General features: G+C 38.6%; 1 protein-coding gene across 3 annotated transcripts in view; it reads left to right on the top strand.

Annotated features, from left to right (window-relative positions):
- PTPN4 (protein tyrosine phosphatase, non-receptor type 4) overlaps positions 1 to 27,559 on the top strand; it is a 101,923-nt gene that overhangs the window by 14,949 nt on the left and 59,415 nt on the right. For 2 of the 3 annotated variants that reach the window (XR_002439745.1, XM_021400096.1), the window contains exons 2-3: positions 20,202 to 20,356; positions 25,394 to 25,501. Coding sequence is in view for 2 of the 3 variants with exons in the window: in XM_021400096.1 (XP_021255771.1) it covers positions 20,219 to 20,356; positions 25,394 to 25,501 (246 nt within the window). In the remaining variant the exon portion in view is untranslated. Of the gene's footprint in view, positions 1 to 12,817; positions 12,957 to 20,201; positions 20,357 to 25,393; positions 25,502 to 27,559 lie in introns of those variants that run through there. The other variant, XM_021400097.1, reaches the window with a different exon arrangement.

The raw sequence follows: 27,559 nt of genomic DNA on the forward strand, positions 1-27,559 counted from the left end.
TTCTAAACATTATTAATGCATTGCCTTTTAGTAGGAGTGTATAGATTCATGGGCATCCTAGGAGCTGTGTTAATATAGTAGAACTTGTTCTCAACAGTAATATCAATATGTTAAGTCTTCTACTTACAAGGGTTCCGCTCCTTACTGTTGAGAAGCATGAAAGCCTGCTTATAGCTTGCAGCTGATGCAGCTCCCTAAACCTGCACAGAGCCTGCTGCAGTTCCTGAAGTAGATTTTCCTCTATTTCTGTTGCCTTTCCCCTTCCAGTTCCTGTGCCTCCATCAGCATTAGCAGTGATCTGTGACTGCAGCCAGGGTGAGTTGGGTTGGGTGGGCACTGCTATTGTCAGGTGGTAATGTTCTGAGTATGTCATGCAAAAGAAGGGGTTGTGTGGAGAGGTCGGGATGTTGCTTTTGAGAAATTGTAAGGAACAACTTCAGAATCCATCCCTATCTACCACGTGGGATCTTCAGGTAGAGGAGCATGTTTGTGCAGTTGCTTGACAGTACACCTTGGATTTGCCTACCCCAGCCCACTACTGCTGGTTTGTTCCAGTAACATTAGATGTGCTGCCACAAAACTCTTTACAGCAAAACATGTTTAATCTCTCTTGTATTTTCATACACCATGATGCCATGTTTAGTGTTTTCTTGGCAAAAGTAATGGTGCATATTTTCAATATGCATTGATTTAAAAGGGCTAGATTTCAGCAGTACTCTCATAAATAGTAAAGCTGGCCGCGCCGTAAGGAAGCTAAGTGGAGGCTTCTACTGGAGAGATGTAATTGTAGACACGTGTGTAGGCACCAGTTAAAACAGGAAGATCTGTCTTTCTGGAAAGGTCTGCCAGGGTCACTGGTGAAGATAAAATCCAGTCTTTCCTGGGCTGTGTTGTGTGATTGTGTGCCAAAGATGATATGCTGTAGGGACTGTTATGCCAAGTTCTGTGGGATTTAAGAGTTGCTTGTTAACTAAAGGAAATTCTTTTTTTTTTTTTTTTTTGAGTTGCATAAATGAACTTTTCCAGTAAGAATTTATTTCGTTTAAATATTGATATTCCTTGTTTATTTGTACCATCATCGTCATTTTTTCTTTTCCTCTCACATACTAATCCATTTTCGTACCACAAAGAGAAAAGTCTGCATGAGAATGACTGGCACAGCATGCCCTACGGATAAAGGAGTCCAGTGCTGCGTTGGATCAGGTTAAAGATGCAGAGCTCCGTGATGCTGTCAGGGGTTAGTGACATCAGGTGTAAGGAGCTAGCCCTGTTTAAACTGAGCCTTCCTTGAGCAGATACATAATAACTGCCAATAAATTGGTTTCTGTTTTGTTTGCTTTTTAACGTTGTAGTGTCGTGGTTTTGGGAATGACTGTAAGTTTAGTATGGTGTGTAACTAGTTCTCAGTGCTCTTGGTAAGCCTTGGTTTCTCCCGTCCTTGAGGTAGTGAAGACAGGGACTGACAAAGGAGGCGGCTAGCGTGTTACACAGCGCGTTGTGTAAACTCCAACGTTCATTGTCATGGCAAAAGAAAGAACAAGCATAAATTTGAAGTTATGTGAGGATCATGTTATTATTAATGTATGGCATGTAAGTAACAACCCTTATTCCGATGCCAATACTTGATAAGAACAGTGAGATGTATGACCAGTGTGGGCTGCTGCCACTGACTCACTGTGCAGCGACAGGCAAATTACTCAGTTTTCCGCATCTCCTTCTCCTGCTTTATAAATGAGAAATATTGTTTCCCAGTAAAATATTCAAGATTCTTGGATAAAAGGAGGTTATTTTTTTTGTATGCCTACCAAGTACATAAATTTGAAGTGAGAAAGTGCAGCGAATACCGGGTTCTGTGCACGTCTCTTACCAGTACAGACAGAATGATGGAGTCTTGTTTATTATGGGTTGTATTAAAGCACCTCATATTCCTGAAAACTTGAGCACAAGCCAAAAGAGGTGTTTAGGTCTGATTTGGTACTTGTGTTTGTATTCTGTTCAGGCCTTTTTAGTTTTATTATCTGTCTGGCTAAGCACAGCTTCAATAAAATGTCTGATGCGTGCATTGATTATCGACCATTTAGTTTTCTTCTATATGCCAGGCACTGTGCCACCTTCATATGAAATAGTACAGGGAGCCTTACAGAGAAGTTTTCTGACGATGTCCATCATCTCTTTCACATTATGTTTTTGGCTGTGTTATTCTATCACTTGTTATTCTATCACTCAATTTTCATGATCCTTTGGAAAACTTGACCTTTCCAGCACGATCTGCATTAGCTCTATAGCCTTAATCTCTCTCCTGGCACCTCCTGAAACAAAATACGAATTAATGATGCAGATACCACAAAGCAAATCACATGCCACTTGTTTCTTCCCAACTATTCTTCATTGTCATTGTTTGCTGTATTGTGTGCATGTCCTTGTGTATTCTGTGGTGAAAGGGGCCTAAATAATGCAGGAGTTTTTAAGGGGATCGGTGGCAGATAAGTAGAGAAATGATGCTAAGGTTTCAGATAAATACAGAGGAAGGTTTAGCTAAACATAAAAAGAACACCACTATTTCAGTGCTGACAAGTGGATGTTAATTTTTGGCTTTGATGCATGGTTTGGTTTTTAATGAATTCAGGCTTATTTTGTGATAGTCTGTAAATAGCTGTGGAAGTGGTGGTGAATACATGAGATGTCTGGTCTGTGGTGCTGCAGGAGAGAATATGCCATTGGCTCTTTCTGTAAATGATTGCCCCTCTTTATCTCTTTCCATTGTATTTTTATCATCATTCTTCATCCTGCTTTAATTTACTGAATTTCTGACACTTTCTTTGCAACAAGTGCCTTCTATGACTTCATCATGATAAATTAAAATAATCCCATTGATTACTGTGTTTAGCACCCCATTTTATCCTGCTGTCCCGCCCCACATTCAGTGAATGCACAATCTAAAACTTTTGTTTTGAGTTTCCTTTTACATTTTTCTCCGCATTGTCACGGTTATCTACTCTTTTATTTTTCTTTTGGAATTGCTTTTGCTGAAGTGAATGATGTTCTCTTGGCTGCATGCAATACCTTACCTCTATTTTACCATTTTGACCGTGATTGTGAACGAAGCTGCTACATCCTCTCTTAGTGGCCCCTCCTGTCTTCCTTGTGCTGCTGTAGAGCTTAAGCCACACAGTGAACCATAGCGGGGAGTTGGTCTGACTGAAAAATAATGTTGCCAAAATTGTGTTGTTTCTTAATTCTCCGCTCTGGTTTACCATATGGCTGTACAAATGGCCATGTCAGCAGTAGGGAGAGGATGATGCAAGGCTGGAAACAAGTGGCCAGACGCGGGAGTAGGTCAGGAATGCTGCTTTAGCTAGCAGTGCCAGGCTATGTCAAATAAAGAGTTCATCAGAGTAATGCCTAATAGCCCCTGACATGATCACATCTTTTTGAAATCCTGGTATCTGTTGCTTTTTCCTTAACTTCTTTCCCTCTCCCCCATGTTGTTTAATGCATTTTCCAAAGCTGCTTGCTCACTTCGTTCTCATCATTAAAAGTGATCGATAGGGGCATCAGCAGAAGAATTACAAAAAAAAAAAAAAAATCTGAAATCTGATTCTGGAATGTTGAAGTATGCATTTTAATTTAAATTACAAAACTGGACATTTTCAATTCTGAGCCTAGACTGAGACCTACAAGTAATATGAAATAGCATCTACATGGTGTGCTCCCACAGTTGTCAGGTAAACAGACGTTCCTGCTGGATCCAAGACCATATGTAATGGTGCATCTGCCTGCATTGAAGTGTCAAAATGTTTCAGCTAAAATAAAAATATCTTTTGTTGTTCCTCAAAAGTTCACAAATTACATTCCTTCTGTTCCTTTATTTACTTGTAACTTGGGAGAAATACAAAACAGAAAACTCGGTGTTCTTGAACAGAGTGATATGCTGCATTAATACATATTTTCTGAAGCTTTGCTTTGGTATTCAACTGTGCACACTCCTTCAGGAAGAGGTGATATTAATTACCCTCTGGTCAATCACATGAGCTAGAGTTTATAACATTGTCCTTGCTTTCTTTCTGACTATTGCAATCCTGATTACTGACCTTCAGAATTTCCTTTTTTGTTCTAGGACAAAAGCATCAATCTGTTTCTTTTGAAAATTAAATGCTGAAGTAAAACAAAAATCTGAGCTTAATGCAGAAACAAGTGTGTGTTCACTCAGACAACAGGTGATGATTTTGGTTTTTTTCTTTCTGGTAAATAGATCATTCTCCCAAGTTTAATACCAGCATCTGGTGCACTATCCTGCTGAGGGTGAATTATTGAATTCTGATCTCTTTGAGTAATATTTTTCTTGAATTGCTACTAGTGGAGATGGTGATTGTATTTTCTTTACCTAAATATTACTGTCAAATAGTCAAAGTTTAATATTTCTCCCTTGTTGCCTTGCATAGATTTTGTGTGCTTCCCGTAGATGTCATACTTTTATCTGCAGCTGTTCTGGAAATAGGCACTTAAGTAAAAGCTCTCTGATCTCCATTAAACCAGATAGCATTCTACTGGAAAACATTTTCTATTCTCTTAAATTTCCGAGTCATATCCAGTGGAAAACTGAAAGGGCCTTACTTCTTAATGAAGCCAACGAATTAGGAAAACAAGCCAAGTACAAAAGTGAATTTCAGATAAATGTTCAAACAACTACAATTCTAAGACCTTTCCTATCACTTGTGGTTAAAAATTGAACAGTCCATGGAATTTCAAGATGAGATGTGAAAACTAGCTGGGTGGTATTATAAAAACTAGCAATGTAAAGATGGTGTGGCTACTCCTACTCCATCTTCCCATATTGTGTTTCAGAAGAGTGTCACAGCAAGCTTACAAAATGGCTTATGGAATGTAAAGTGGCAAAAGTATTTCTGGTTGTTGGTAGATGCAAGTTACTTTGCTGTAGTGACCACCATATGCCAGAGATGTACATGCAGCATAACCTATTTTTTTTTAAACCCTACCACAAAGAATGTGTAAGCTGTGTGTGTTTGGGTATCTGTACTCTTCAGTTATTTATTGTGGATTTCTTTAGAGCTAGATGAGATTTTTCTGCACTTCCATGAGCTCTGTCAGCACTTGCTCACTCTAGTTGGCACCTCTTCATTTCTCTCGTGTTTTTTCAGCAGATTTTTCTTAGAGGAAAGCAGATGATCTAACGCTGTGAAGAAATTCTAATTTGTGTTTCTCTTTATATACTTTGAGAGGACAGATGGACATGTCTGTTATTTAATGTGCTTCTTAAAGAATCAGCATAGCTTCTAGCAGTCTGCCTGCCTGTCACCAGCAGGTGCAAGCTTCTTGCTAGTTTTATGTTAAATAACAGGGATTTCTGCTCTCTGGATTCCAGCTGTGACTTTGAGAACAGCACGTTTTCGGATGGACACTGTCGATTCCTCATACTCTCGACTGGCAAAAAGTTATTTTTCTTTGAGAAATTTTTGGGTGACCTTCTGTTGAATAAACGTGCTGTGCTGGTCCTTGGAGAGTGGGAGCTACTTTTCAGAGGGATAAGGCTGCGGTGGTGGCAAACTCTTTAGCATCGCCTCTGTCTGTCATACTCGTTACTAAGAAATCACCAGAGCTGCCTGATGCCAGCTCCTGAATCTGGAAAGGATAAGCTTTGCTTCATTTCTTATTTATGTTTTCATCTCTGGGACACCTCCCCTGACTGGAGGAGCGGCAGGTGCCTGTTACAGTCCACCACTATTTCACTTGTCATTGATGCTATCCAGGGACCAAGGGATCCAGCTGGAACCACACCCCTTGTGCTCTCTGGCCTCCCAGTCTCCAGTTTCTGACCCTGCTAGCACAGAAGAGAGGGCCTTTTCCAGTGCTGGCCAATGTTGGGATGACTTAAACATTTACTGGACTGTGAAAGGACCCATGGATCTGTGTTGTTTTATTCTTAGTAGCTTCCTGGAGCTACACAATCCTTCGTAGCAATGGGCCACCCTCCTTCCTGAGATGTAGGGAACAAATTACATGCTGTTGTCACACATTTCCACAGAAAACGTCAACAATTTCACAGCAGGCTGGGGTGTTATCAGTATTTACTCAGTTTCCTGACAATTGTGGGGCTGTGGAGAGCTCTTTGATATTGGCAGCCCCATTTCAACAACATCATTTCTAGATGCCTAGTTGCTATTTACCAATCCCTTGCGACAGATAATTACTGGAGAGTACTTGTTCTCTGGTCAGGGCTGCTGGGCTAACAGAACTGGATAGTGGTTTGCTTCCGACCTACCTCTCTTTGAATCTTTGTGAACTTGACAGTTCTGGGCTATCTCCTACACCTATGATAAGGTGGAACTTGGGGCTAACTCAGTTGACTGCTGCATTTTTGGACATACTGAAATTTGTTAAGGGCCTTTTTAAAGTACTTGTAGTGTTATATTCTGTTGAGAACACCTTGCTATTTAAATAGTAATTACATCTCATCATCGAGGATGGCCATTTGTGCTGCTCGTGTCTCTGTTTTGGGAAAATGTTTCTTCTGCACATCTGTAGGAGTGCAGCAAAGGCCTCATTCCCTCTGCGGAGCAAGGTATCGCTGAGCAGAGGGAGAGGCTCCTGCAGCTGCTTCAAACTCACCTCCAGTGCAATGTGTATGTGAATAGAAACTGGAGAACAGAGGAGCCCAGTTACTTGATTTCTTCCTTAACAAGTGCGTTCTATACATTGCTGTACGTCACTCTTCTTTTGGCCTTTTAATTTTGGGACGTTATAATTGATGCGTTCCGAAGTACTTTAGCAGTGTCAGACTGCGTGCATGCTGGAAGACTCAGAGGAAAGACTGAGTTTGTGACACTGAGGTACTGGGACAGGATGTGCATGGAAGGACACAACAGAAGGAACTCAAATGACTAATGAAAAAAGCCTCATGCTCAGAACTAGCAAAAAATGTTTTTGAGTAATGTTAGGGTACCATTAGTGCTAATACAGTATGGAAAAATTAATTGGTATTTACAAGAAAAAAATAATCTACCAGTAAGGCTATTTTTAAAAATTATTTTATAGTGGTATTAGGTAAGGGAATTTCATGAGTTGTATTTGAAGCCTGAGAACCTATCTTTACAGCAGTTAGGAGAAATATTTTCCGTAGGCAATGTAAATAAACTGCACTTCTAAGATAATATAGCTTATCTATTGGCTGAATAGTGTTTGGCATAGTGGTTTTTTTTGTTTTTTGTTTTAATAAGAATGTGAGTTCTACTTAATGAAAAAGCTTTGGAAGAAGCAGTGCATAACTGCAGTAGTGATGCTGCCTTATAATAAAAAGGCTCATAATAGCATTATTTTTAGGATGTTGTGCCTTTGTCCTTAAGGGAAAAAAACGGTTCCTGTAAGAAGCAGAAGTTTCACTTTCTGTCAGAAGGTGGCAAATAAATTGAGGAAGCAGAGAGCACGTTTAGTTTAACTGTAAGAGTGCCTATAGAGGAGGGTGTAGGACAGTTTGGCCCTGTCTGCAGAGGCACAAGAATGAGAAGAGTTTCCAAACGTAGTGCCACCTGGAGCAGTGCAGGTGTGCCAACTTGGAGAGCTTGTCTCCTTTTAATACCATCTTTGTAGATTCATTTGTATGTGGTTACGCTGTTCCTTCTCCGTGTGCTTTGTAGAGTAGCTCCCCTTAGAAAATGAATGTAATCTTTTATCTTCTCGGTGTCTCTTGATGCTTATACAAGCTGTAAGTTCTATTCTCTTTTTAGATAACAAAAAACTTAGCTGTGGAAAGCTGTATCATGTCACTGTCAACATGCTTTTTGGGTTACGAATAGATTTGCAATTAATCAGTTCTCCTGCATTTTTTTCTCTCCTGAACGTTTTATTTTGAAGGAGGATCATCCCTAAGCATTACTGGCATTGAATTAGTTCCCTTGGGACAGATAATAGGGAGATGAAGAAGGGTGAAGTCCTCAAGCCCAGGTTTATGCATCTGGGAGGCTGTTTAAGGGAAAGTCATTGAACATGCAGGTCTTTCACTGATATTCCTGGTGGGGAGGTATCTTTAAAAAACCATTTGCTGATTTCTGTAATGCTGTGTAAACGATGATGTTTTCATCCTTTCACAAGCATGTGGAAAGCTGTTCCTTCTTCTGTGCCCACGTTAAGGGAGTAGAACATGGAGCAGCAAAACTAGGGGTGGAGCGGGCCAGAGAGAAAAGCTGAAAGGTGGTTAGAGAGATGGGCATCATGTGGAGAAGGATTTGAGCTGTGAAAGGAATTGAAGAGTCAAAAAGGGGATTGTTCAGCCTTGAGAAGCAAAGGAGGGATGTGGAAGGGCTCAGGAATACTTGAAGAAAGGAGTGGAATGAGAGAGAGCTGATGGCTTCAGTAGTAATTAGCCTGCAGCATCAACGTGGCCACTGCATCAGCTTGTGAATCTGTAACCTGTAGGCCCCGTGTTTGTATCTGCCTTTCCAGGGGAAACAACACTGACCAAAAGAGCCAGCCTACTTTAAGTTATTTTTAAGATATTGTGTAAATTCCTAACGATACATAATTTTGAAAGCGTGATTAGTAATCTTGTTTAAATGTCTAAAAACCAGAATATGTATACTTTAACTGTGCTATCTCCACTGTCCCTGTTGTCTGCTGTTTCTCTTGTAGGATAAGTTGTACTTAGCCAGACAAAAAATTCTCACTCTTACTGTCAAGTATTCATACAAGAGTGTTCTCCTAGGAAAGACCATATCTGTACTGACTGAATGGGAAGTATATTGAGTAATTTTTATTATTGGTCTGATAGGATTTTTCATCTATAATAGTAATCTACAAAAGTAATCTCAACATTCATTATTGTAACTTACTTTCATTTCTTTGCCAGCCTGCGTCGATACCTTTGACTATAAGTACCATAGCCTCTTTATTGTGACTTCATGAAATAAAAGCATGAATTGTCAGGAATTTTAGAACTGCGTTTTCCTTTAAATAAAACATAAGATCTTTAAGAGAACTTACTCTGGGCATTTGGGAAGCTAAGCTAGATTCTTCATAAAAACTTGTTTCATGTACATTGCTTTTGAGTTTGCTTACTGACTTGATTTCACAGGTGCAATTTCTTATTTGTTGTCTTACATCAAACTTTCCTCTTTGTTCATTTTTTGTCTCTTGTAGCTGGTTGACTTGTGTTTTTTGTTAATCTTTGTTCTTATGTACTCTGTTTTGGGTTTGTGCAGTTGGTCAGCTCTGTGTCATGGTGAAGGGGTTAATTAACAAGCAAATGCCTCTTGGTGGTTCTTTGTAATTTCTGTGCATGTTAATGCTGCTGGATCTGATCACACCTGATTTGATGTTGAATTTTTTCCTTAGAGGCTCCCTGTGACTTTGGGGTGGCTGACACCACGATGAATTCCAGATATTCCATCCTCCTGCCTCCAACACTCTCCCTCAGAATAATGCCACACGCAAGAGACACTGCGCAACTCTCATGTGTGCTCTGTATTTTGAGTTGGTTCTTTGACAGTGGCTTCTGTTCCCTTTTAGAAAAAGGAAATGAATCTGTCCCAGAATGTTGACTGCTTGGCCTTGAGCAGAAAGCGCTCACTGATGGCCTCAAAGGAAAGGTATTTAAGGAAGAGATGACTTTATTTGCTGGCAGCATCTCTTCCACTGCTTCTGTAGAAAACAGTAAAGATTTTGATTCTTACCCATACCAAAGGAACAAGAAGCTGAGAAACTTGAGTTCATTGTGTAAATCTTTCTTCAGTAGGGACACTTGCTTTTACCATCTCAGTCAATGGACTTCAATCCTTTCAGCTTCAAGGATGTTTGGAGGAGTTTCAGAGTCTGTCGGAGATTCACATCTCTGCATACCAACACATGCTGGAAGCAGGGCTTGTTCAATATGTTCAGTCATTTAGTGCAGCTTTTCTCCAGCACCTGAAATATTTACTGTGGTCGATTGGCACTGGTATCCCAATCTGAAAAGAAAGTGTGTTTGTACAGTGTGTTTGATGAGGAGGGCTTTATATGTGCGATGTTTTTTTTCTATTATTTTACCAGTGTGAGTACACGTGCAACTAAAAAGTTAATTATTCTCCCCTCCAAAATAGTCTCAAAAGCTGGGCATAAAAAAGCGCCATCTAATTTTAAGTCCCTCACTGTGTTTGGCCTGGGCCACCAGTGCACTTGAGAATGTAGTTACTTCCTCAGTGTACACATTGTAACATCGTTTTCTTTTTTAATTTATAAGGTGAGGAGTTTTTGCCCTGTCTTTGTTAGGGGCTTTGGCTAAACGTCAGCTGTCCCTATAATAGCTAGTGTTTAGTTTCCAAATATTAATGTTTGGTATCATAAAAGTACATTGATTTATTGTCTTGCTGAGAAGCATCAGGGGGCTTTTGAGCTGGAATTTGCCATTCATTCAGGCACAAAGAATATGGCTGAATATGGCAAAATGCATCAAGTCTCCACTGTCAGTTTTCCTTAGACTACCACATGCTTCTAGTGCTGGTTCCTTCTGTTATGAGTTTGAAATGGACACACGTTTGGTGGGTATTGTAACTCATTACCTAAAGCTCCTTCTCAGTGGAAATGAGTTGTAAACCCTTAGAAAAGGTCAGGCCCAGCAGTTCAATGCTGTGCCTCGCAGAGCCCAGGCTGGCAGTAGGGTAGTGCCTTGTGACTTTCTGTTTCCTGACAGCCTGGACATTAGGGCTGCTCTTGGTTGGTTACAAGAGCATTTGTTCAACATGTTTCAGTGGAACGGAAGATCCAAATGTGATTTTTTTTTTGCTAAGCATTTTGTAAATCTTCTATATACTGGAAGGTGAATTAGTGTGGGTTGAAGGCTCTTAAACCAATCTGCTGCTTCAGTCATTTGATTTTAAGATTATTGCATTGTTTTTCTCTTTAATTTTTAAACACTGGGAAAAAATAAGAAAAGGTTAAGACAGGCAGTTGGACTGCAAATGTTATATAATCTAGCATATATTCATTTTTTAACATCAAATTTTTACACCTAGGTAGAGTGAACTTCACCATGGCATGCAGAGCTAAATTTATCACTTGATTAATACTTCTTTTGAGATAAACTTTTATGCTTAAGTGATTTTTATCATGAAAAAGTAACTGTCAGTTATAAGTAAGGAATGGCCAGAGCTGCAGCCTGCTGGATGTTTTCCAAAGACAAATAAGAGGTAATTTAATTACAGGCAAGGTCTTGTCCCAGGTGATGAGCTCTTCCCTTGTTGGTTTGCTGCTAGAGTATCTGCTCACTCTCTCTTTTTTTTTTTTTTAGTAGTGGTATGATAAATAGTAGGTTGGCATAAATCTTGTCATAGTCTCTTATAGTTTCGTAGTACTTTCTCCTTAGTCGCATGCTAACTCCACATGTGGGTGCTCACTTACCCTTCTCGACTGTTTCATTCCAGTTGGAGCTGTGATCCATTTATTTTACTGCTTAGTTTTCAGTTAGCTTACTGGTTTGTGACATTGTTGTGCTCCTGCTTCTTTGGGACATGAAACTTCACACTGAGCTGAGCCAACGTGGTGAAGAAGCACTGGGGTCTCTGTTTTGCTGAACATGAGTGCTCTTGAGGAAAAGCTGTTTGCCTACTCAGAACTCTGAATTGTAGAGTAAATGAATGATTGCATCTCAAGCCAGCAGTATCTTCTTGCCTTGACCGGTGCTGGTTTTAGAAGTTTTTGGTTCCAAGCAGAATGGTCAGATCATTTTTCTCAGTAGGATGTTTTAGTAAATGCAATGAATGATACTCATTGTTTTCATACAGGAAACACATGTCCCTTACCTGAGAACTAGTTCTCTGTTATGTTTAATTAGAAGTCAGATTCTTGTTTATTGATACCTGAGATTTAACTGTCCGGGCTGAGATGAATAGTATATAATTACAAATCTTGCCACTGTGAATTTTATTTTCACTTGGGTAATGTGGCATGTCTTCATTTTTGTGCTGGTTTGTACTTTAAAATATCTTCTTTCAAGGCTTTGTGGCAGTTCAAGTTCCATACCTGCAATTTTTGCCTTTAGGAGGTGGGAATGTAGGGATTTTTTTGTTGCAGTATCTTCACAGTTAGCCTTGGTCATGTGCTGCTGCTTTCTGCTCCGTTAGTAACTGCTGCAGTTTTTGTTACATTTATTTTGTGGAAACTTTCAAGTAGTACTGTATAGTTCTACGAAGAACAAAACTATAAGGAAGAAAATAGCTGTTTTCAGAAACAACAACAACAAAAAAACTTGAGTTTTTTTCAAAATCTACTCCAATAAACCCTAAGAATTGTAAACCTCTTAAATAAGGCTGGGTCATTGCCATCTTCTTGCATTACCTTTTCTCCAAGTACTTTTTTTTTATGGAAGCTTTGTATGCTTCTATAAGTTTATCCATTCACCTTCAAAAGAGGGAAATACATCCCAAAAGTGAGGGTAATTTTTCTTCATACCTATGTACAGAATTGCTTGTAGTTTAACAATTTGTAGAGCTTAAAATGTTTGAAGAAAAGTGTATGGAGCCCACGATCTGAGCCTAGAATTTAAGAACGTCATAATCCCTGACAGAATGCCATGGTTGAGGCCAGCATGCCACAGCTTTGGAAAACCATTGGGTTGGCTTCGTGTTGTACCTCATAACAAATACAGATGGAATTGTGCTGGTTTTTTTTTTTTTTTTTTTTTTTTTTTTTTTCTGGACAAGAGCTATGAAAATGACCCTTTTACAAAGTAGGTTTGTATAGTTTACAAATCTGGGAAGCTTAGGCCATTTTGAGATCTTCTGAGATCTCCCCAGCTTCTTTTATTTTTATTTCAGGTGAATGACTTCCAGATTTAACTGCTAAGTCACCTGAACATGAGCGATATTTTCATTGCCAGATTCAGCCAAATCACTCTGAACTTCTAGTCCTCTTGAGCTGGCTCGAAAATAGAAATTGTTTCCTATGAAGAAAAGCTTTGAGAGGAGGCAGAGGTGAGTCAGGAAAGTACTTATCTAACACTGGCTTTAAGTAGCAAAACTGTGAAATCTCTTCCAAAAAAGAAAAAAGAAAAGGGAGTATTTGAGGTGCTCTGAGTTGCTGGGCAGGTCCATCAGCAGACTTGCTGATGTAGAGAGCATTGAGCTCTGTGCAGAGCTGGGCAGCGCGGGATGGGAGCTGCGAGCCAGGGGCATGGCTGGAGTGAGGTCACAGCTCTGGGCAGCACTGCTGGAAGCCTTTCCTTGGCTTGTTTTTTTGTTGGAGGAAGAAGTGAAGTTGACAGGAGTTTTCCAGGCAGGTAGCCAGCCAGCCATTATTTGAATGTTCCCAACAGAAAATCGATGTTTTTTTGGCAAAACTGAAATTTTCCATCTGAAAATTTCTATTTTATGGAAGTGGCATTTCTGATTAAAAACTAAGTTTGATGGAGAGTGTCCAATTAGTTATATTCAGCCTCAGAATTCGCATCTGCTGTGTTGAAGTCTATTGAAGGTAGTTTGGCTTAGGTTTAGTTATTCTGAACAGAGTATACGCAGACAACTTTCCTCCCTCTGTCTAATACTTCAGTTCTAGTGCCAGCCAAAATTCAACTTGGAGTTGGCTATAAGTAGGATAAAAGCTTTTTCTGCATTTTGCCGGTTTGTTTTCTGTTCAGACTGCCTCCAGCTTCAAAGGCTTCACAATGCAGCTGCCATGGCTAGAACTGATGCTCTCCATTCAGCTAGCTGCTCTGGATTGATCTGTGTATTCCAGTGGTTCGTAACCAGCTCCGATTTTCCCCATTGCTGTTTTCTGTTGGAGTTGCCTTTTGGTAATCGTGAATGAGGCTTGTTGGTTATGGAGAATGCACAACTTGTTCCTTCACAGTCACATCAAGTTATAACATGCAACTTTGTAGCATACAGAGGTGTTTTTGCTCTGTTTTATCTACTTAGTTGTATCCAGTGGTTGAAGGCCAGAGGTTTGTATTTTAATTTTTCTGTTTTTGGCTTCTTAAACTATGTTAAAAATGCAGCTTCTGGCTTTAGTTTATCTGAACTTACACTGATTTCAGCTCTTTTTCTTTTGGTGGGTAAGTAGTTTAGGCTTCCCAGTCTTAGAGTTGCATGGGAACTAGAATTTCTTTTTAATGCAAAATCTATTTAAAACTATTTAACCTATTTTAGGGAACACATTTAAAAACTTAATGCAAGTTTATTTTGAGAAGTTCCTATCAAGATGATATTTTGGTAATGTTTTACTATAACCTCCATTTATTAAATCTTATTATAGAATTGAGTCATGAAACCAAAATAAGCGATCCAGCTCCGGGAATGGGAAGTGTTATATTAGCAGCCATCTGTGTTAGGGTCATGGATTGCCATTTAAAAGCATATTTTCAATTAAGGGCAGGTTCTGAGTCTAATCTACTTGAAGTCATTGGAGGTGGAAGTGAGTTTGGAAAGCTGTTCTGTTCATTCCTAATAATCTTTTAAAATAAGAAAAAGCCTCCAAGTATCATGATCTGGCAGCTGCATACTAAGAAACAAGGTGGTTTGTTTTATTAATGCATTTGCATATTTATTTATTTTATAATACTTTATAAATAGGGGGATAGTTAAATTGACCATTCTGTGATACTTAATACTCCTCTTCCTCGTTCTCTGTGCCGGCAGCTTTATCCTTTTCTGCCCTTACACAAAGAACATTGTGTGTGGGAAGGTGCAGTAAGCAGGGCCTCACCCTGGCCTGCAGTTGGCTTCGGTCAGCTGTAAAATTTGGTTGTTTTAGTGTTCTGGCCTCCCTGATGGCTGTAATGTCCACTGGGGACCCATCCAATAACATCTGGTAATGATCTGTTACTTACTGTGACCTTGTCTCTTCCCTCTTCTGACTTCCTGCAAATCCACAGCATCTGTTTTCGTATTACAGGCTTGAAAATAGCAATATACTCAAAGATGCTCCTAGCTTCAGCAGCATGCTCGCCTTCCTCTTGCGCTGTTATGCTTTTCCTAAACTGTTCCATAAAGCTGTCACACTATGATGAAATGACTCCTTGGAGATCTGCTCTAGGTTGTTGTTTACAGAAAGCTATGAATGCAGAATGGCTTAATAGAGAGATAGCAGCTCTGTTTTGGCTCGTTAGGGTGCCTAAGGGTGCATTGGATGTGGCAGCTAGCCAGTCATAATGTGGTATGGACAGGTATTCTTGGATAATAAATTTGAAACTTAAGAATGGTTTTGAAGTGAACCACGTTGAGCTATTTGGAGTCTAGGTTTGTAATTCCGTTTATTCTCTTTCTATGCAAATTTTCAGTATCACCTCAGATCATATCTAACCTGGAGCAGCTTCCAAACTTCCCATACTGTCCTATTTCAAACTCAAAGCAGAGAAAGTGAGCAACTGAGTTTGAGGCCTTATTTCAGAGCACTGGGCACATGGCAGTTCAAGCATAATGAATATTGATGTTAATTAGTCAGAAGCATCGCTTATAATAGGTTGTTCTGTTAGGTGCACTCTTGTTCTTGGGGGAAGGGAGGAGAGCAGGAGGGAATTGTCGTGTTGTAGAAATGGTTTCATCTTCAGATGAAGCAATAGGTTGCTGTGGTACTTCTGAACTAACTTGCTGTGTTCTGTTATGCATCCTCCAGCTTTCTTTAACCAATTGTCTGCTATGTACTTGTCTGTGTAGGGTGACCGAATACTCATTCATATTTTTGTTTATTCTTTTTATATTGGAAGGAATGCAACGTTGGCAGTGATGGAGGAAGATACCTCACCTTGTAGTTGCACGGTTGTAACTGTGAAAATCCCACTTGATGTCACGCAACAGTTGCTCAAATTTGAAACCCCAATCTCAAGCAGTAAAGTAAAGCATTTCCCAAGGACGTGTTCCTTTACAAAAGTAGTCTTCTAATAATTTCAGAACTGAGAGTAATTATTAAATTAGTTATCAAGCCTGTCCCAAACTCCACAGCCACTCCCCCCAAAAGCCACGCAAATGCAAGATGTTGTAATACATTGTATAAATCTTCAATATTTTCCGCAGTATCTGCAGTCTATTTAATACATTCAAGCTACATTATATAATGAGGATTTTCTATGAGTCTAGCCTACTCTTCCACCTGTTGTAGCCAATTCATGTGATGTGTTGGGCCCAAATCAGCAGATGGACTATGCAGTGGCAATAGATGTCTTCTGGGTCACTAGAACACCAACTGTTAAACAAATTGGAAAACATTTCAAAAGCTTTGTTCTTAATCTGGCAGTGCAGTAGGTTCTTTAGCCATGAAAAAGAAAATTTCTCATGTCCTTGCATGCATATGGACATAGTGTACTATACAAGGGTGGTTGTCTTGTGTGCAGTACAGGCTGCTAAGTCCCTTAAAGAACTTTTCAGTTTGAGTCAGCAAATCACTTGCGCTCTTGGATAAACTAAATTTCAGTTAATTGCTTTCTTAACCAACTGCTTAATTATTAAGCTGCTTAAAATAGGTTAGTTTATTGTAAAGCCAAGCAAGTTGTCATTTTACAGTATTATTTTATATAAAAGAATAGAGAATGCTGAAAATTTCGCATTGGAAGCTTCTGTATGCTCCTTAATGCCCTAACCAAGCAAGTATCGCAGGAATGTTCTGCCCTTTGATAGGGAACACTCCCTAGAATTGCTTCATTGCTTGAAACCTGAGCTCAGGCAGGAACTGCACAGCTTACTCCCTCTGTAGACCTGAGAGGTAAGTGGAGTTTCATTGCACAAGTTCTGTCCTTCTCCAGTTTCTGTAGCAGCACATGCTTTGAATTATTAATTCAAGCGTCTAAGTATTACACTCTTAGCAGAAGACTCTGAAAAATTATAAGCAGAAACCTTTTTTGTATGCAAAGATTAATGCAATGGGAATCCAATTTGAGTAATTCACTGGTGTGTAAAAAAGATTTTAGTTAATGTGAGCGGCCATGGTAGCATTCTTGAGGTGTATATGCACACACAGTAGTACCTTGCTCAAGCTAGGCTGCTGTTTAAACCAGATATTCTGAGACTCTCTGGGTTGAATCTGACCTGCTTACAGAACTTGTGTTTCTTCTGGGGCTGCAGATTTTACTTCGGAGCATGAAGTCAGCCTGAAGTTCTTTGTCTGTTTCATGCTATCTTCTGTGATTCTGCAATATCTATTGGTCGGGAGGCAAGTGGATGGGACCAGGCTCTTTTCAACAGTGCCCAGCAACAAGACAAGGATACAACTAGAAGACAGGAAGTTGGGGAATTACAGAGCACTGAGCAGGCTGCCCAAAGAGGTGGTGGAGTCTCCTCTGGAGATGGTCAGAATCCACGGGTGCACCTTCCTGCATAACCTCCTGTGGTAACCTGCTGTTGCAGGGGGTTAAGCTAGATGATCTCCAGAGGTCCTTTCCAACCTCTGCGATTCTATGATTCAGCAGTGCCCAGTGACAGCTATAGTATCTTCATTTCAGAAGAGTACACCCAGTGTGATTGTTTTGTTTTGTTTTTTTTTCTTTGAATATGTCAATTTTTGCTGGGAAATCAGATAGTTATGATATATAGCCTCACAAGGAATTGGTCGACATCTGAGTGTTCTTCTGGTATGTTTTCAAGATGTCCAGCAAGATCTGTGATACCTGCTCAGGAAAAATAGTGTTCTCTGTGTTCTTGGTGAGTCCGTACCTAACAGCTGCATCCTTGTTTGTATTTCCATATGTTGGCAGAGGTTTTAATATGCTTAGTGTTCGTATGTTTGACCACAAAGCAGTTACATGTGATAGCCCTGACAGATCTTATAAGGCAAAGAGTATTTTTGTGTGTGGCGGTGAAGGCATTTTAAAGTAAATCCTACACACTTGCATAGTTTCTTTACTGACATGTGGAGAAAGGGTACATTTGAATGTCATCTGCAGAAAATAGTCTATGTCTTGTCACCTTCCTCTCTATTACTTTTGTGGCTGTTACATTTCTATTTTGTGGAAGCATTTCAGGATCAGTTATTATACTTAGCCATAAGGCTGTCGTGTAATTTCCTGGAGGAAATCTGTCTAATACAGAATGGCTGTGGAGGCTACTACATACTGTGTGTTGGCCATGCTTCATCGCCTACGCTGAAAGTTCAAGATATGGTCTTGATATGAAGAAAACATGCACGAATGACTGATGTCCACCGTGGTGTAACTGTGAGCTTCACACCTGGAACATACTGAATTCCAGACTGTGGAGCTGTACACAAGGAATATCGTTATGTGTCCTGTATTTGTCGTCATTGCTTAAAAAGAATGGGAAGGCACTGCCATGTAGATCTCCATGCTTAGAGAACTCATTTGAATTCTTGGCTCATTTCCTTTATGTACGTTGGAGTAAGACCCGAGTCACTGCAACTGTTCAGTGTTTGGCTGGACAGAAAATCATCTGTGCTGGGTCTGCAGGTTGTGTCTGTGAAGGTCACTGAATGTTTGCTTGGTAGCAAAGGATTCAGAGGATCACTGAGGACCGGTTTTCTTCCCGCTCAGTGGGATGAATTTGCTGCTTTGCTTGAAACCCAGAACCTTTGACTTAAGTGATGGGGAAGGAAGAAACACTCTTGATGTTAATCAGCTAACAGAACAAAAGCAGAGCGAGAATGGACGGCAAAGGTGGGATTTGCCTTTTTGTTCCCATGAGGCATGATGCGGATTGTTGAGTGAGGGAGTCCCAGCTCACTGCCAAATGGGTTCTATTCCATTACGTGTTGCTGCTGTGCAACAAATGGCAGCAGAGGGGCAGTCTGCCATGGAAGTGTGTATGAAGCAAAGGGGTGGAACTGAATTCCTCTGTGTGGAAGAAATGGAACCCGTTGACATTCATCGATGCTTATGAACATTGGTGGAGACCAAACAGTGGATGTGACCACCGTGAGTGGTGCATTTCCGCAGGGGTGGCAGCAGCAGCAGGTCAGCTCTGCTGCTGCAGATTTTTACAAGTGCAGCATGCAGGCTCTTGTTCATCACTGGCAAAAGTGCACAGCTAATGGTGATCACTGTGTTGAAAAGTAGTGTTTTGTAGCTGAGAATTTGTTCTATCAAATAGTGCTATTGCGCTCTTTGTATGTGTTGTAGTTCCAATGGAAATAAATAGGGATCATTACTTTCAGAGTAACCTACATAACAAGCAAACATGCATAAAAATTATGTAGTTTTTTTATTTGCAAAATAGGTAAGACTTTTATAATCAGTTTTGAGAATGCTTTACTATTTTTTTAAGGTATTTATTATTTCTATATATTCTCAACTTAAGTTCTGGGACTTTGTTTGCTTACACCCTTATCGAAGTATGTAGAAATAGTTTGCCAAGTGTATAATTAAGTGAATTACAGGGCCTGAATCTGGAAAGTACTTAAGAATGTAACTAGTGTCATTGGACAGGACTAATAGCATACTGAAAGCATGCATATAAGCGCTTTGCTAAACCAGGGTTGCAGGATGATCATTAGAAACTCAGTTTTGAAAACTGAAAGTCACATTTCAACTCTTGGGTTTTGTTTATCAGCACTTAGCTCAAGGTGCAGGCTTCTGTTGATCCCCATTCCTTACTTGGAAAATAAGAATTGTTTCTGCTTCCAAACTAAATACATAAATCCAATCAATTGAAAAAATTGGAAAAAAAATTGACATACATGGAATATTCAGTAGTTTGACAAACCTTTATCTACTGATATTGTAAGGCTAATCTATTTATCACTCTTGTCTAATACTTACACAGTGAACACATGAGCCTTGCAGAATAATGCATTGAAGTCTTCATGTATGTGCTCTGTTCTTTTTGCATTCATTCTCTATACTTCTGATGTAAGATGTTTTTTGCTATTTTGCACTGAAATTAATTTCTTAATTACCTCTAACAGTGGGAGCTTAGTGTAGCCTTGATGCACAGCAATTAAAAGGCTTTTTGAAGTGAAAATGCAGTTCTGAATCATTTCATAACAATAAACAAAAAAATAAATAAAACAAAATCCCCAACACAAGCAAAACAAAAAGGGAGGGACTGGACAATGAACAGCAACTGAAAGACTTAAAGAACTAAGTTTCTTAGAATAAAGTTGTGTTGTAATTTGTAAAACATTTTTTCAATGTTAGATGCCATGAATTCAGTACTCATTTTTCTTTTGTATGTGATGGAGATTTTAGCAATAGACTCACTGTGTTGACTTTCTTCAATGTACTACATTCTTGACTTGCATTTTCTGACCTTTTAATTTTATTTTTGTTTTGCCTAAAGACCCTGTGTGGACAGTAATGACCGCACGTTTCCGATTGCCTGCTGGCAGAACCTACAATGTACGAGCATCTGAGCTGGCACGAGACAGGCAGCATACGGAGGTGGTCTGCAACATTCTTCTCCTGGATAACACTGTACAAGCTTTCAGAGTTAATGTAAGTAATCTGACGACAGCAATGTCACTGAGCTTGCTTTCCTCTCCTTGATTTGTACAGGTAGAGTTTGCCTTTCAAAATAGTGTTAAGTATGGAATAGAAGGGGAAGTTCTGTTCATACTGACATGCTTGTACTTGTACATACCGAATCACTGTAGACTTAGTCATTCTGGCATCCTCTATAGTACTAACATCTTAATTTCAAAATTGGATATATGATGTGTAGTTTATTTCTGGTAGTTTTCTTTATGGACTGAATGTTGTATAATGAAAATGGAGGGCAACTTTACCACTCAGTTGAGTGAGAAGCAAGCTTTTGTTTGGTTCGGTTTGGTTTTTTTGCATTTTGAGAACCAGTAACATATAATGACAAGTCTTAATTTGACTGTATAGCTAAGCTAAATATGTTCAATCATGTGGATGGTTATATTTAGTTACTGTTACTACCTCTTCACTTTTAGTGAAGTAGTACCTCTTCACTTTTGCTTTTCTCAGATTCTATTCTTGCTCTGTACCTCCTAATGCACTGAGGGTGGCAGGAGGGAAAATAGGAAACTTGTTGAATGCTGAGGGCTGTTACTGGGAAAAGTGAATACTTTTCCAGATGAGGCTGGAATACGTTATTCATCAGATTTTTTGATTGGTAAAAGAAATAAAAGTGATTATGTTCATAATTTCGTGCATAGAAATGCAACCATTTCTTTGGACTACTTTTTCTCTTTTCCCCTTCTTCCTCTACAATATTTCATTGCTCTTCTGTACCTCTTAACTCCTCATCCACGCTAATACAATTTCCTGATCTATGCTGCCTGCTAAAAAGCAGGATGGGATTGAAGGCAAGCATCAAAGGTACATGGGAAATTGGAAATATTGTGTTCCTTCTTTTCAAGTGTTTGTGTTTGCAAGATAGATACTTGAATGGAAGTTTTTTGTTTGTTTATAAAAATTCAGTAATATAAGGAATAGTTGCACAGCAGTTATGGGCGATGATGCTTCTTTTTGATGTAGGTATCCAACAGCTGCATCAGCTCTTAAGAGAATGCCAGTGCTTGTGTAGCTCTAGCTAGCTAGCTAGACCAATTTGGAACTGGTTGTCCAGAGAACAACCAGCCCTCAACAGTCAAGTATATATTCTGTCTCTCCTGATAAGTGTGTATGGTCCCTGAGATACAAGCATATTAAATATTTTGGTTACATGGATCACTGTTTATTGCTTATTTAGACTAACTTGTAACTTTAGGGAATAGAAACTTCCTCTGGAGCTCCACCTTTTGATCCCAAGTGTTAGCCTTAATCTGTTTGGTTGCTGGTGATGTTGTTTAGTTGGTTGTTTTTTCTTTCTGTTTGTTTGTTTCAAAAATAAGGACTTATGACTACTCTGTTTTCTATCATAGTAACCTACGTAGTACACAGGTTTTCAGGGTTTATAGCTGTGTTTTACCAAATCATGGTTGGCACAACACTTGACAATAAATATTAATAGCATTATTTTCAGAATAAGAAGAACAAAGATAATATCAAATAAATTAGCATAGTATTTTTCTTCTGGGGTTTGCTATAGGTATGCTAATGGTTTTAAAGTTTAATTACCTGAAGTATGCAGAGCTGTATTAATAAAAATGTACTCAAGTGATATTTCTCTTCCAACAGCAGAGTACTGATCACAGGCACTGTCCCTTGATAATTTGTATGACACGTTGTAAGTTCAGATTGTAACCAACCTCTTCCATTAATTTTTTGTGCTCAACATTACAATGTTCAGAGCATAACGAATCAAACAAAACAATCTCTGTGGGCTGTAGTTAGCCAAAGGTTATTTTGGCTTGGCGTTAGCCTGTACGTATGTCTGAAGAGTAGAAAATTTCTCTATCAAATATTCTGCTTACTAAATGAAGAACTCCTACTTCCTCCTCAGAAAGCATACTGCATAAAAGGCATAGCTGGATGAAGTGAGAATGTCTCGAGTTAATAACCTGGTCACAATGATTTGCATAGACCCCCTTCTTCAGGATCAAATTGTTTTATTTTAATTCATTGTTCAAATACCTCAAATTGTATCCTTTCCATGCAGACTGATTTGGCAATATTCCCTGAAAACCAGTACAAAGGAATCACACTAAACTTGGGGGAAAACTAAGGCAAGATAGATGGAGTGAAAAGTATGCCATACTTCTGAAACTGCATTTACAGTAGTGATGTCTAGTACTGATTTGTTCTGGAAGGCCAGTATTTGTCAGACATTTTGCCTTTTATGATTTCTAACAAGTATGCATGAAATTGTAATATTTCAGCTTGGCAAAAATGTTGGAGTTTTATATCCAACTGCTCAGTAATTATTAATCGCTAAGTGTTCATCATTCAGTTGTGAAATAGCTAATTACACGGAACCATGTTGTGTTAGATGTCACTAACACAGAATAATGGAGAAAAACACAAAAAACATTTCCATTATTCTGTGTTTTAAGAACTATTAATGTTTATCCATAGGAATAAGGCACACTTCTTTGTTGAACTCCATACATAAATTTCTATTTTTTTTTCATTAAAAAAGGGGCAAAAATAGACAGTTGTTTTCCTGCTTTTTATAGCAGCTGCTCACTGGTTGAGATACTGTTGCGAATGTTCTGGACCTTTCACAACCAACAGGATTGTGACCTTCCCTGCTCTGGCAAGCGGCAAACGTCACTGTATAAATATCGAAGACAGGTTAAACTGAGGTCTGGTTTTACTAGATGCTTATCTTTGTTTTGTACTGAGAGTACAAAATTGTGACCAAAACAAATGCTTCATGTTGAAACTCGTCTCCTCTTAGCAAATTTTCTGCTTTATTTCGGGAGAAATAGCTTTCACTCTTCATTCCGCCTTTTAGTGGCACCTCCATTCATGGTCCTGCTTCTTTGCTGCCATGAAATGACATTTTTGTACTAGCTAATTCAAAGTGACCAGGAGGTTCTAAACTTTCAGTATTTTTTTATTAAGAAACAGTTGGGTTTAGATAGTTTAGAAACAAGACAAATTCTCAGGTTTAGATTTTTTTTAAAGTACAGAATTGATGCCTGCATATTCCTTGAAGAAGTAAACACAAGTCTGCAAACTCCAAACATCTCCTTTCTTCTGTTACTGTCATAAGTTCTTAGATTGAGTTCTGATTCAAATCTAAGCGGGGAAGAATGCCAAGAAGTAATTAGTGCTACTGTGTAATTTTAAAATTAGTTTAATTTGTTGAAAAAATTGTACTGATTACTGGTTTCAAAATATATCAGAAACTCCTTATTTAGTAAAAATATAACTGTTTTTGGAATTGTGCATAGAAATAGTCTTGGGCACTTGTATATTGTATAAATACATTGTATGTATTTATTATGTTGACATCTGTGGGCTTTTTCTTTGCTTGTATTCATTTACTGCAGATGAATTTTTTTGTTAGTAAGCTTTATAACAGCATTGATACTATTGATTGTTTTATTAAACATTAAGAAATCTTTCTCTGTCTTTTTTTTTTTTTTCCCGGTAAGTATAGCACTTAAATCACTTCTGCTTAGCTAGATCAATGGACCTGAGATACGTGGCTTATGTAACTTCATCTTAAATATCCAGAGCTACAGCTGTGTTTGCCCTGCTGGCATCATTTCAGGCATAATTTGTTGATAACCATTCTATCTCTCTCTCTCTCTCTCTCTCTCTCTCTTTTTTTTTTAATTATTCAAAAATAAATAGTCTAGCTTCTTGGAATTTTTATCTCCCAAATAAATGATTTAGACTGATTACTCAGCTTTGGTGTAACTTCAGCTGAGCAAAAAAAAAAAAAAAAAGAGCTTTGATAGGATGCTCTTTGATGTAAACAAATGTCTGAATATGACCTGTAGATTTTTCTCATTAGTGGATATTAAAACCTTCTGACCTTTTGATTGTACATTTCAGATACAAATGCTGTAAAAGTAAACTATTTTATCTCTTGTGAGGAGCAGAGTTATTTGATAGTAGGTCAGGAGTCTTTTATGTTTGTTATTTTTCAAAATAAAATATCTCATTGCCTACAGTTATCAAGGCAAGATGCATCTGAATTCCGTTCCAGCATCAGTAATACTTGGTTGGTATCTACAGGGTAGTTAGAAGCTCACCTGGTGCTGGAGAAGTAGAGAACCTAGGTGGAAGGTGCATCAGTGAGATCTTTCAGTGTGTTTCTTGTTTGACGGTTTGGCTTGCAGAATTTTCCTCGTCTTTTGTGCTTCAGAAAGCTGTGACAATTCATAACTTGTTTGGGAAATTCCTTCACATTTCACCAAATGTATTAACAGAGTCTTGTCAGAATGGCACGCTTAGCCTTTAAATTACTGCTGGCAACATTTTCAGGTTAGGCAAAAAACTACTAGGTACCCACAACCACACACATCTTTTTGTATCATTTTCAGGTAAGATTTGTCCCTGCAGTAAGGAATCAAGTATGTTCGCTTGTCCCTGCAAAGAAATGTTATCATTCAGTTTATTTGAATTAGTTAATGTAGAGTAACTTTGAGAGAATACATTTAAATAACACTTCTTTTCAGCTAGGTATTTGTCTTCATCTGTCTGTGCCATTAAACTGTGGAAGCGAGCACTTTCAATATGCTGGTTCATTTAGATTCATGAATAGGTTTTTGGATAATATAACTAAGAATAACTTGTGCAGGCCTGAAAAACTTTACTTCTAAATTCAGTGTCCCTAATGAGGCTATGAAGTCCTTCTTTTCTTTTTCTCTCTGGTAATCCTTTATAACTATCAAATTTCATTAATGAGTGGCTTTCAGAAATAACCGTGTAGCTAGCTGAGAAATTAGAAGTTCTTACTGTTAGAAAATGACCAAGAGGAAAGATGAGAGATGGTGCTCTTTTAAAAAAAAAAAAAAAAAATGCTGCTAGGATACACATCATGGTGCTTAAAATGTGGCATGCTAGAGCACATCTGAAAGAATGTGTTAGTGCTCTACTAGCATGAATTTTGTGTGCCCAATTACATACTTTTCCCTTAAGCACGCATATGTGTCTTATTATTTGCAGAAACACGATCAGGGACAAGTTCTGTTGGATATAGTCTTCAAACATCTCGATTTGACAGAGAGAGATTACTTTGGTTTACAGTTGGCGGATGAATCCACTGATAACCCTGTAAGTCAAATCTATTTTATCAATCATGTTACTCATTTAATGTATGTAGGGATCGTGTTCTATTGTTTACAAGATAGCTGATTGTAAAATTTTAATTTGTTCCTTTTGATGGGTCAGATTTGCTACAGGAACGCTACTGATTTTTGGTACGATGGATTTGGTGCCTGATGTGATGCATTGAGAAGTACTGCATCTTGTGGGATTTTTTTGTGTGAGGCACAACACAACTGCTCACTACACACTGACTGATACCCAGATAGGCCCTGAGCAGCACCCCCTCATCCAGCTTCCCCCAGTTTTATAGTTTTTGCATGATATCGTATCATGTGGACTATCCCTTTAGCCAGTTTAGGTCAGCTGGTTCTGTCCCCTCCCAGCTCCTTGTGCAACCTCAGTCCTCTCACTGGCAGGACAGGGCAGTACAAGAAGTTGAAACATCCTTGGCTCTGTGCAGCACTGCTCAGCAACAAGTAAAAACATCAGTGTGTTATCAACATTGTTTTTCTCCTAAAGCTGAAGCATAGCATCATACCAGCCACGATGAAGGAAAAATCAACTCCCTCCCAGCTGAAACCAAGACAGTAATGCACCAATTTTCATACATGTTTATGTGATGCACTTGAGAATGGTATTTTCATTGACAATTTGATAGATGAGAGACAATGGAATAGAACAGTATTTCTACTAGAAAGTGGAGCAGAATTAAGAAACATAGGGAGATATACTGATGGAGGAAGATTGAAATAAGAAGAGAAATTGTAATAAAGTGTCATAAAGACAGTGGAGGCAGGGTCAAATCAGCTGGCATAAAGAATAAATCAGATGAAGTGAATTAATTAAACAGCAGTTGTGAAAACTATCCAACTTAATTAGATGATAGTAATCAACATTCAAGCAACATATTAAAACAGATAAATGTTAAAGCTGAAAGAATGAATGATGCCTAGATTGTGAGAAATTGAGAGCTTAATCAATATTTAAGCTTTTTATTACCACAAGTAGTGCATTTGATGGTGCCCCTTGAGTATTTCATCTTTCCGCAGGGCTGGATGAAGTCACCTGAGTCTACCTCAACCAGGAGTTATTGTCATTAGTACTGCAAAGGGAAATTGATGTTTTTTTTTTTTTAAGTTGAATTATTTTAGTCTTTGCCCTAAGGGGAAAAAATAAATTAACCTATGTGAATTTCTGTTTATAGTCCTTTGAGCAGCATTTCATGAAGAGTCATTAGCTGTTTTAAACAAGTAGAAGTACAAAGTTTACCTCTTAAATGTATCTGTGTTCTTACAGGACATTTTGGTATAAAGTCTATTTTTCAAGTCCATAAACCTATCAGCAGAGAGAGGTTTGTAAGGTATTTAACCAGAGAATATTCTTTGTTTCCAGAGATTTGCACTCTACCCTGCACCACCCAAACCGTGTGGTCTTCTGTTTCAATCATCTGTCTTCTGCTGTTAGAATTGTTTCTTTGTACCATGTAAACATGCCTGTTATCCCAAAGTCAAGAAGCATTTCAATAGTTTTCAATGTATTGGCTTGTGTAGATTTAGTAAGGTATTAAATGGGATTCTGAAACTTTACTCAGATCAAAGTGATTGCATGATTTAAATGGAGATAGATGTAGTTCTTGAAGTATACTCCTCTTGCAACTAGCATTATTTCAGTGAAATCTGAATTAGCTGTTACGTTTCCGTACTGTATAATCAATATTATGTGTGGCTGTGTGTGGAAAACAAAATTAAAAAAAAAAAAGAAAAGAAAAAACATTGTGATACAGCTGATCTTGGTATCAGTACCACAGTATTCCCCTTAAAAATAAAATAGGAGCTGCTAATTAATTTGTCACACATTCTTGTATAGATATTTGAATTGGAAATGTAGGACTGCAGAAATGATGGGCGTTAGAGGAGCATCACAGTGCTCTGGGTCATTGTAAAGACAGAAACATTTACAGTAGTGTGCATCCTCTTCAACTGTGTCACTTGAGTTGGGTCAGTATCACGGTGTAGTCACGATAAAACTAAATGTGCAAGTTGAGAGTAAAGTCGTGAGATCTGT

The sequence above is a fragment of the Numida meleagris genome, chromosome 5, assembly GCF_002078875.1.
Source record: "Numida meleagris isolate 19003 breed g44 Domestic line chromosome 5, NumMel1.0, whole genome shotgun sequence".
In the NCBI taxonomy this organism is placed as follows: domain Eukaryota; kingdom Metazoa; phylum Chordata; class Aves; order Galliformes; family Numididae; genus Numida; species Numida meleagris.